We start from the raw sequence: 10,681 nt of genomic DNA, 5'->3' as shown, positions 1-10,681 counted from the left end.
ACAGCTGTGTAGATTATAGAAAGGAGGCACACCAAATACCAGATTCAGTGAGCTTTTAAAAGTATACTTGGAGCTTTAAAAAGAGTAACTCTCCAAATAATTCAACTTTTTCATAACCCTAAGAAACATACAGCAGTATCTCTGCAATAAGCTGGTGTAATCACTCAGCAGGGGGCTGCCAGTGATAGGACCTGGCACTAATTGCAGTAAGGATACATCCAGGAACAGTCTGGCTGTTAGACAGCATTGTGTAGCTTTAATTCCACCTTTTGGTTAACTGCCAACTTAGGTAAATCTTGCAAATGAGACGTTAGCTTGTTCTATAAACTTAGCAAATATATATTCTATGTTTAACTTCTCAACTAGAGTTTAACTTTTTTTCTTTACCATGTGGAAAACACTTCATAACTACAACCCTCTAAATTATTTGAAATTGAAGTCCAGTGAATAAACAAAAACTATTCTGGGGAAAAAATACTTGCAGTGCTCCTACTGTAGAAATGTGTGTATAATCAGTTCATTTCTTTAAAAATCCATTATGACATACCCCTCTCCAATATCAGGAAAGACTGCATTGTTTTGCTGTCTAAGCACTTGGTTTGCACTGCAGCTCAATCCATCATTTCTTGAACAGGGAAAGGTACCTGAGATAATCAAGATCAGCAGTAAGGCCATCAGGGAGGTATCACTGGAATAGGTGGCCCCAATGATTATAGATGAACATGCAAAAAAGCACAGCACATGGATAAAAAGCAGTAGTGGACATAGATTCTTTTACTGCTGCTTTAAAAACCATGCCAGCACATCTAGATCAAAGTGTGGACGTGCAGACACTTGTACCACAAGCTTGTTTTTTAAAATCCCCACAAAATTTTCAAGATGAATTTCTAACACCTTATGGTAAGCCTGTCTGTCACATATGTGATGTATGGCATCTTCATGAAGAAAGCTTGAAGGATTGCTACAAAATAATGTACCCTTTTCTGAAAGGTATACAGAAATAGGGAAAAGTATTTAATCCATTCCTCAAATTGCTCCTCTGTAACTGAAGCGATATACTTCATTTTGTGTCTTCTCCTCTAAACAGTTTTCCTATGGCTTGGCAGAGGTACTCTGTGGCATTTCCTCTCTCCAGCGAGCCTTTTTCTCGAAGTTCAGGCTTGTTAAGGATTCATGCCGTCTAGCAGCCTGCAGCAGAATAATAAGGGTGTAGAATAAGAGATCACAGAAGTTTTCATCTGCTGTAACCATGTCATGGAATATTTCAATGAAACACTGAAATAGGGGGCTGGCTCACTCAATTGCAGCAAAACAAACAAGCCACAGTTGATTATTTCTCCTACCACAAGCACTAGTTGGATGTCCCAAATTTTTACTCACTGGTATGACTTGGTGGGGACAGCAACCCTCAAATAACCTGACAATAGCCCATGGATTCTTTTGAGGGTTGCTGTCTCTTCAAACAAGTTCAGATACATGGCAAGCTCTGCCAGTGAGGACAGCAAGAAAATCTGGACAGCACAAGCAGCAGGGTTAACAAGCCACCGTGGCTTACTAATAACACTGCAATCATATGAACTAGGTCACACTTCAGCTTCATAAACACCTCTGTGGGGAAAATGCAGTATTAATAGCAACAGCAACAACCATTTATATAGTATTTTTGAGTGTTCCAAGAGAGAATTTCCCCCCTATAACTACTGATTAACGTAACACACTGAATCTTAAAGCAGAAATCTCATCTTTTTGGACTTTGTGCCCAATTCTCTTGTCTCCCCCAGTTGACTATTCTATTCCCAGCTTACTTTAGTAGGAATGTAAGCACCCTCCTTTCCTCTCTCCCCTATCACCAGCTTGTTAGCAATGGCAATGATAAGCCCCCAAATTCAAACGTTTATGGTCATTCTGTGCAAGATGGGAAGAGCCACTGAAGATGCTCCTCTGCACCCTCCCACACTGCATTTTCACTAGCAACAGTGTCAGTCTCCTCCTGGACTCTCCCCAGTTGCTTTCCTGGCCAGGGAGAGGAGGTTCTTTCCATGCTAGCTGTAAAGGAGGGTAATCAGAGCTCTGAGTTCTCAGTTTCAAGGCTGGATTCCTATCTCTCAGACCTTGGATCTGGGAATACAACATATCCTATAGGTCATAAGACTGCTCCCTTATTTTTCCCCGGAACACTGTTGCCGTAGTCCATTACCTCACTTGTTCCCACCCTGTTAGCCCTTTTACACTTACCTGTTTCCCTGAAACAACCGCAGCAAAGCAGCCCAAAAGTGTCAAGGCAATCATTATGTAGGCAACCCTCACACGCATCTTACTCCTTGCTGCATTTAACATATCAGGCCTGTAAAGAATAAACATAAAAGATGCCAGATCTATAGTGCTTTGTCAAATAGTGACATATTTAAAAATGCTGCAATTTAAAGTCAAAGAAGGACTTGCACAAGTTATGTGTTCCTGATCATCAGTACTGAAAACAGGTAAACCAGAATTGGCTCTATGGAACCCACTGCCACAGTTTTTAATGAAGTTCCCAATTAGACTGTTATCAGAAAATGCTGCCTCAATTAGAAAATATTGGACTGCTGCTAACAAAACAAACCTTCTACAGTGCCTTGCAAAAGTATTCAACCACCTTTGATTTTTCCACATTTTGTTGAGTTACAACCTGGAGCTGAAATTGATTTAATTGGCACTGTCACTACTTGACTAAAGTTTAGCATGTTGTCCACAACTCCTCCAAGGTCTTTATGTTTTTCAGAATAATGCACACTGTAGAGACTTCTTTCTCATTAGAAGTCATTGCCCATATATATTTGGTTCTTCTAAATCTGTCATAATTGCATGTTTATGTGCCTTTTTAAATTATACTCCTATGATGTGGAGGTCAACAACCACAAAACTAGACTTCAAAGAATTGACCTGCACCTCCAAATACACTCCAAGACTGAAAAGATAACTACCACCACATATTATTTAATATAACCTGCCCTTTTTTCTTACAAAGAACTCAAAGCAGATCACATCATTTTCCTCCTCCTCCTCCTGCTCTCAATCTTATGCCCACAACAACCCTGTGATGTAGGTTGTGCTAAGTGTCTGTGACTGGCCCAAAGTCACCCAGCTGGCTCCCTGGCTGAGTGGTAACTAGAACCCAACCCTCCTGGCCCTGTCCCATGCTCTTAACCACACCACCACACTGGCATATCATTCAACGGACGTGGAGAACTTACTGCTCTTGCTGCATTTGAATGTATATCCTATAGTTGTCTTTTCATTCAGGTGCTTATTTAGATATAATTACCACACATATGAATGTGTATGTTTGAATCAGAAGTGTTGAAAATTGGTTTCTTTTACCTTTTTTTGTACTAACTGTCGAGATATGCTGGTACATCACGTTCTTTCCTTTTTTCTTTTCTTCCTTGTTACTGTTCCCCCATTATGTTTTTGTTATCTCAAATATGTTTTTTGATGCTGAATGGCCACAGGTTCCCCACTTCTGCTTTAATACCATCTAAGACAGTGGTGATTATATGTCATGACTACAGATTCCATAAGTTTAGGTCTCAATCCCCTCTCTATGTTCTTCAGTGTTCCCAAGGTGAGGTAAGAAATGGATAAGCATCTGTCTCCTCATCATTTATGGCCAATAAGCCCCTTTTATGTCCCACCCTTTATTATCTTATTCTGAAAAAAAAAAAATCCCAGCTTTTTCTCATGATGAAGATGCTCTAGCTTCCAGTCTTCTCAAGTTGCATGGCATCAGTTTTGAGGAGGAACAAGAATCAGGTCCTGCCTAAAAATCCCAGTGGCTGAAGAGGGCACACCAGTCCCAGCTAGATTTTGTGGCTGAACGTCCTGATTCACAAACTGACTTGCAGGTGTACAAATGTATAACAACAGACACAGGAATACAGGTCACCTTTACCAGAGGTGTGGGCATTGCACAGCAGGTACATGCACGAAGTGTCTCAACAGAAGAAACAGCTACAGCTACATCTGGAAGTGAAAGCTTGAAGTCCAGTCCAGCATAACAGATTTTATCTTTAACACCCATGTGCATGTACTACAGAAGGGAAATGTGGCTTGGTTAACATACTAACCCCCTACAAGTGGACTCACATACTAGTTCTGAAGTTCCTACAGCAGAGATAAAAGGAAGAATGTTCCACCTAAGGAGTTTCAAAAATGACAAGAGAAGGGATTTTGAAAATTTTGCATAGAAGTGCTTTGGGAGCAGAAATTGATACATTTAAGTCAAAGAAAGGAGAAGATACGAGCATGTGGTTGTAATTACATGGACTGCTTCATCCATTATCATCCTGTTTAATTGAAAAATAAGGTTTTCAAGTCTTCCAATTTTGGGTTGCAAACCTAAACTGAAGCAAAAAAAAAAATCATCTGAGGCTTGAACACTAAATTATCAAGAGTCAGCTAGTGGCTGACATATCCAGATACAATTAGACATGATGTCTTGCTACTCACAGCAAGGACTGGACTTACCCAGTATGAAGGATCCTGGGGCCACCACAATTCGGTTCAAAAATTGAGAACCTTGACATAGGGCTTTTCTTTACTATTCTGAAGAAAATATTAATCACTTAGACAAGAAGATGGGGAAAAGAGATAATGGGAATGGACTAGCTAAAAAATTACCTAATACATTTTATAAAAGGTAAGTAAACCTTTTAAAACTTTAAGAGCTTAAAGTGCCCCAATACGTCAGACTCCTTTGACTGTCAACATATACACAGTCACACTCTGCTACAAAACACACACACACAGAGGAACTCACAGAGTGTGTTATGTCTGGTGCCTAGATATGGGAACAATAGTGTGAACTTTTAAGGGCGAAAAGAAAACTTGCAGAGGTTTCTTGCTACTTAAGTGAGTTAAAGCAAGCTGGCTGTACACAGCAAAAACTGTACAGAGGAGGGTAATTAGCCAGTAGTAGGTAAAAGAAAAAATAGTACAGGAAGTATCCAGGTTCCACCTGGACATCTGGTAGATAGGAACATGGTCAGGATTAGGCCATATTTCCTGCTAAAGCTCTGAACGCTATGCAGGTCACCTGGCTGGGCAGTATTTGCATGTTTCTAGGGTTCCATGGGAGGTGCTCCCTTTAAACTATGAATGAAACAATTATTCTTCTCAGCAACCATCCAGGGCATTACTGTTGCTTCCAGCAACCTCCATGTCTGTGCTCTGCTGCTTCTTCCAGGACAAAATGGATTGCTGAACCAAGGTGTCAGAGTAATGTCAGTGAAAATACAAAGACTATTATACTAAGACTTTTGACAGGCTGGGGTTTTTTGCAAATAAAAGGAAATACAATAGATGTTTATAAAAGTATGCAGTTGGGAGGAGGTAAATAGAGAAAACATCCTTTCCCTCCTAATTCTGGAACACAGATTTAGGACAGGCAACATGTCCCTTCATACTACACATAATTAAATTATAGAATTCACAAGATGTGACAACCACCACACACCCTCCAAAGAGGGAATTAGACAAATTGATAGAGAAAAAGGCAACCAAGTCTGTTAGTTTGATGCCTACATGCTTCCTCCAGGCAAAGAGGAACCCTGCCACTGATTTAAAGTAGCATGAGAACAGCCATGGAAGAGGACCATTGCCTTCATGTCCTGCCTGTGGCCTTCCTGTAGGCATCTGACTAACTTAGATGAGGAACAGGATGCTGGATTGAAAAACATTGAAAAACACAGAAAACAGAGCGAGTCAGAAGGGGCCTCCCAGGCCATGGACCTTTGCTCTGATCAAGCTCCTCTGTTCATGGTGGAGGACAGCAAGGTTACCCAGAGTAAGCAAATCAACAGAAGTCTCCACCACCTCTATGTTCTTTTCTTGGGACTCCACCCCTTTGTGAGTCAAATGGTGAGTAAAGGCAACTCAGTGGGAGAATTTGGAAACAACGTTCCTTGTTAGGTCATACTTGTGCTTTGATAGAGGACCCAACCAGACCCAAGAAAAGTAGCAAGAACAGCTTGTGCACTCCCTGGGCAATGCAATGGGGCCAAAATTTTCAGTGAACTATCTACCGTGATCTTAACATCGCTCTCCTGGGCAGTCATGGCAGTTCAGAACTCAGTATATAAGTGGAGCTCTGTCCAAGGAACAGAAGCTGTGCAAGAGTTGTGGATAGCGGGGATCCTTCTGTCTCCCAAACACAGGCAGCAGCTCACCTTCCTATGAAGAATTCCAGTCATAGAGTTTATAACTAAGAGTTTATGACTAACTTCATAGAGGCAAGAAGTTTATCCACAAAGGGACAAGAAGAAAGCTAAGAGCCAAATAGAGATTTTAGAATTTTTTCAGATCTTATTTTGTAGCAGGATAACCAAAGTCCTATCTTAAACACAGGGCTGACCGCTGTTCCTGTGGCACAAACAGCCAGATGCTATTTATCAAAAGGAAAAGGAACAACTACAGTCAACACAGCCACAATCACAAGGAAGGACAGCTTCAGACTGTCTTTTATTCCCTGGCTGGTTGGAAAAAAGAGCCTTTGTGATGTTTAGAGTAGACACATGGAAATCAATGGGAGTGGTTATTCACAGTTATTGAAGGTCCCATAGCTTTTAAAGGCTCTTTTCCTGGAGCAGAGAACCTCAGCCTAGGACTAAATCTGGCCTGCCTAAGGTCCCAGTCCATCCTTCCAGGGGTTCCAAAACGGCCATGCTCCTTCTCCTGCCCTACCCCTTCCCCCAAACCACTTATCCTCTGTAGTTTACTGCAGCTCTTTCTCCCTTCTAAATGGCTGAAAGGCTGTTCCTAATGCTTAATTATTGGCAGTTAATTGTGTTATGCTATGCTAGTATTTTGGTCCTACCCATATTGCTTTTCACCCCACCTACCTCAGGCATACAACACTTGAGAGCATTTCTCAAAGTGAATTTGGCTCCCAAGCTGAAACAGTGGCCACAGCCTCTGACTAAGTCTTTCCCACCCAGTGGCTCTTCCAAGTAAGCGCGCACAGGATTGCTCTGTAAATGTCATTAAGCATGCCAAAGATTACCATTCTATATGTTAAGTTATAAATATTAGATTTCATGTTACCAAAGCAGTAAAATAAGCTTAGGTCTCAGACATTTATTCTGATTCTTCCCAAAATGTATTTCTTCCTCCCCACCCCTGCTTCAGAATTTCCAGAAATTGTTTATCTCATCATGGTAAAGTGTCTTCTGTTCTATCTTTTTGCAAAGTGGAAATGTATACTTTTTAACTTCTGGCATCCCTTTCAATTATGCAATAGAACTTACGACACTGTTTCCGGTATATCCTCTGCTTTCTTGAAACGGCCTGTCCATATCAAGAATTTCTTGTCCCAGTTAGTTGGCTTGTACCCTGGGACTTGGGAGGAAAAGCCTGTAGAAAGCATAGAAGAAAAATGCAGCACCTGAGAACCAAAGACCTTATTCAAAAGGCAATATTGGTATTGTGATCTCTTGCAACACAACCAATTAGTTCACTATAATTGCTGTATTTACTGTTCTTCGGATAGGGAAGCAAGCAAAATGCTTTATACAATGTGACATGTCTGAATGATCAGAGAAAGCCTGCCCAAACAAGAACAGGAGCTCGCTCGATCTATCTATCTATATTGTTAATTTGTTTTATATTTTTAGTGTTTTATATTTTAATTGATGTTTTGTGAGCCACAAATGGGGCAGCATAGAAATTTTCTAAATAAATAAATAAATAAATATTTAAAGTTTTTATATGCCGTCCCCATTGCTACACAGCCTCGGGACGGCTCAATGCATCTGTGGCAAATGGCCTGGGATCCAGACTGCAAACTGGAAGGCTTCCCTAATTAGTATCTTCTAACTTTCTTAGACTAAATTATCTGGAAGATGACCTGGAAAATGTCATATTAAAAGAGAGTCAAACAAGCAAGTACAGGCAACACAAGCAGCAGCAGTAAGCTAAAATATAGCTACCCATAAAACTACTCTACCACACAACTGGAAAAACAAGTGAAGGTAGTAAAAGAAAGATCAGAAAAATACACTAAAAATTCCCCCAGCAATACTGATCTGAGTAACAGTCTACTTGTCCTGTTTTGAGACTCTGTCAGACAGATTCCAGCTTGCTTTGGACAAGAAAGGATACCCTTTCAGAAATCATCAGGTCTGACAGAGCAAAAGAGTTCCCATGACATTAAACAGACATTACTGACATTATTAAAACCTTTCATGTTATTTAAACACAAGAATGCATTTTTCCTGTGATAATGACAGCTGAGAAGAGTACAGTTCCATAGGTGGTCTGGTAGGAAACAATTTTCATCATTGTGGCCTGAGCAGTTTCTACCTATCTTACCACACCACTCAGCCCCAGAAATCTTCAAAAAAGAAAGGGGTGGGAAAGTGATTCAGGTTGCCATCAGGGGATCGGGGTGGCGGTACCAATCCAAGGTGAGAGAAGGGTAGTTGGTTAAGACTACCTAGTCCCTTTTGATTTGCATTGTCATTTTGGTTGTAAGCTGGTTGTAAGCTGGAATGCACAGACCATCATTTTATCAATTTTTTTTGTGTTTTTTTTTTTTTGCCATAGAAGGCACCCGGCACCTTTTTTTCAATGGATTTTGAACAGCATAGCAGATCAGCAGCAAACATCATTAACATAGTGCCTGCAGGCTGCTCTTGTGTCTGCTATCTGCTAGTGAGAAATAGCTGCTTGGGACACCGCTGGCTGCTGGCTTGGGATTGGTGTGTGAGAGTTCTGGCACCTTTTTTTTTTTCTTTTAACAAAAAAAGTGCTGTATGTGTAATAAACAAATAAAATCAAGTCACTAACTGAGCTTGATAGCTGTGTGTGAATTATAATCCAGGTCTCCCCAGGCAAAATATAACAGTTGTCTGATTAATTTCATGCCTAATGGAATTTGCATTTCCCCATTTCTGTTTATCCCCAATTATGTCTACATTTATCCAGATAAGCACACATTCTAGATAAGCAGTTTCTAGATAAGCTATATAGCCACCCTGGGCTTAAAAGTTGTCTCAGAGCTCCAACTGTGTCAAACTAACAATTGGACACAGCAGGGATCCTAAAACACTGCCAACCTCTTTTCCCCCTTCAGTCTGCAGCCAGTAGCCCAAGGGAACACAAGAGAAGCAAGGATGGAAGCTGTCATCCACTTCTCTACCCCAAAGCTCCAGCCAGCATTGGCAGTAGAGCAAGGAACCTGGAGTGGGTCACCACGACCCACCTTTCAAGCCCAGTGCAAAGTGGTCCATCCCACTGCTTTTGTGCAGCTGTGCAGTGGAAAAGCAACCACCCTCCTCTTAGTAAGCTACTCACTAAAGTATGGGTACTTCTCTGTGCCATTGCTGCACACACTTATGCAATCCTACGCCTGTTTAGACATGGCTGGCAGAGGGATGCTGGGAGTTGTAAGATTCATTTCCGTCTAAAAATGCACAGGATTGCACCCTTCAAATTATGAAGACGCACTTATTCTGGCTTACCTGAAGCCCTGGGATTTGACCTCTGCATACTGACCACCTGAGATCTGCTACAAACATTTCTGTTAATAACCCAATGCGGTCCTTTAGTTACATTCAGGATAGAATAAATATTTTTGTCCAAAATCCGAACAATTTTGCCTGTGGATGGAAGAGAAAAGACGTGCAACATTAATAACATAACATGCAGGAGAAAGCACTTCACGTAGTTGTAAAGTTTTAAATCTACCCCTGCCGGATAATTTAAGTCTGCAGTCTTATTTATACGCCCGGAAAGCAGCAAGGCTGCTCGCAAGCACCCTGCCCCAGGCCATTCTGCAAAACGGTCGCTCCCGGCAGGACGAGCCCGTACTCCAGACCCGACCGGGAGGACAGCACAAACGCTCACCAGCGGCTGTGGTGGGTCCCGACATGGCCCCACCGGGACGTGCTGTTCCCTGCCTCCTCCTCCGCGGCCTCTGCTCTCCTGGCGAGACGCGGCTCACAGCAAGGACGGGCGCGGGCCTAGCAGCTTCACGAGCCCGACCTCTACTCGCTTGCTCGATGGGGAGGAGGAGGAGGAGGAGGAGGAGGCAGGCCCGTGGCGTCAGCGCGTACTCTGACGAGCCTCTCGCCTGCGCGGCCGGCGCGTCCGCTGGAAACGAGGGCCGGCGCCCGGAACTCCATAGCAAGAAACGGGAGCTGCGGAGGCGCGGCCGAGATGGAGCACTGCGAGCGACCAGAAAAGCGAGGCATGGATTCTAAAAGCGAGTGCATGCCTTCCCTGTCTCTCTTGCTGTTTTAACGGTTCATTTTAGGGTTGGTTCTAGTAAGAGAAAGAAGTAAAACTCGGATCCACAAAATAAAAAGTCGATCCTCGTGCTTTCACGTCCAACCACAAAGTACATTTGCCTCCGTGGACTGACTCCTAAAAATCTCAGATCCAGTACTCATCGCCACCATAGCAGAAAAACACAGATCTGAAGCATGAATCCTCCTGCTTTCCTGTTTTTTTTAAAGGAGTCATCCTGTAAAGTACCAAAAAAAAAAAAAAAAAAAAAAGCACACATTTGCCTTCACAAACAGAAGTATAAAAAATATGGGTCTAATACCGTGGCCCAAAAATTGATTTAAGACATGAATTGGTGGCGTGCCCCGAACACTTCCTGCTCTTTTGAGTTCCTAGTAAGTTACGCGTTTTGAGGTTT

At 42.1% G+C, this 10,681-nt stretch overlaps 1 protein-coding gene across 1 annotated transcript; it reads right to left on the bottom strand.

Annotated features, from left to right (window-relative positions):
- Window positions 1–756: 756 nt before the first annotated feature.
- On the bottom strand, window positions 757–10,103 carry FAM162A (family with sequence similarity 162 member A). Its single transcript, XM_044449778.1, has 5 exons — window positions 9,883–10,103; window positions 9,498–9,635; window positions 7,284–7,389; window positions 2,236–2,344; window positions 757–1,188 (listed from the first exon to the last, which is right to left on the bottom strand). The coding sequence occupies exons 1-5, from the start codon at window positions 9,905–9,907 to the stop codon at window positions 1,093–1,095; spliced, it is 474 nt and encodes a 157-aa protein (XP_044305713.1). The 5' UTR covers window positions 9,908–10,103; the 3' UTR covers window positions 757–1,092.
- Between the last annotated feature and the right edge of the window lie 578 nt (window positions 10,104–10,681).

This window comes from Varanus komodoensis, unplaced genomic scaffold (assembly GCF_004798865.1).
Source record: "Varanus komodoensis strain SLA01 unplaced genomic scaffold, ASM479886v1 scaffold60, whole genome shotgun sequence".
In the NCBI taxonomy this organism is placed as follows: Eukaryota; Metazoa; Chordata; class Lepidosauria; order Squamata; family Varanidae; genus Varanus; species Varanus komodoensis.
The sequence above is the reverse complement of the archived record's forward strand: the minus strand, read 5'-3'. Positions and strand labels throughout refer to the sequence as shown.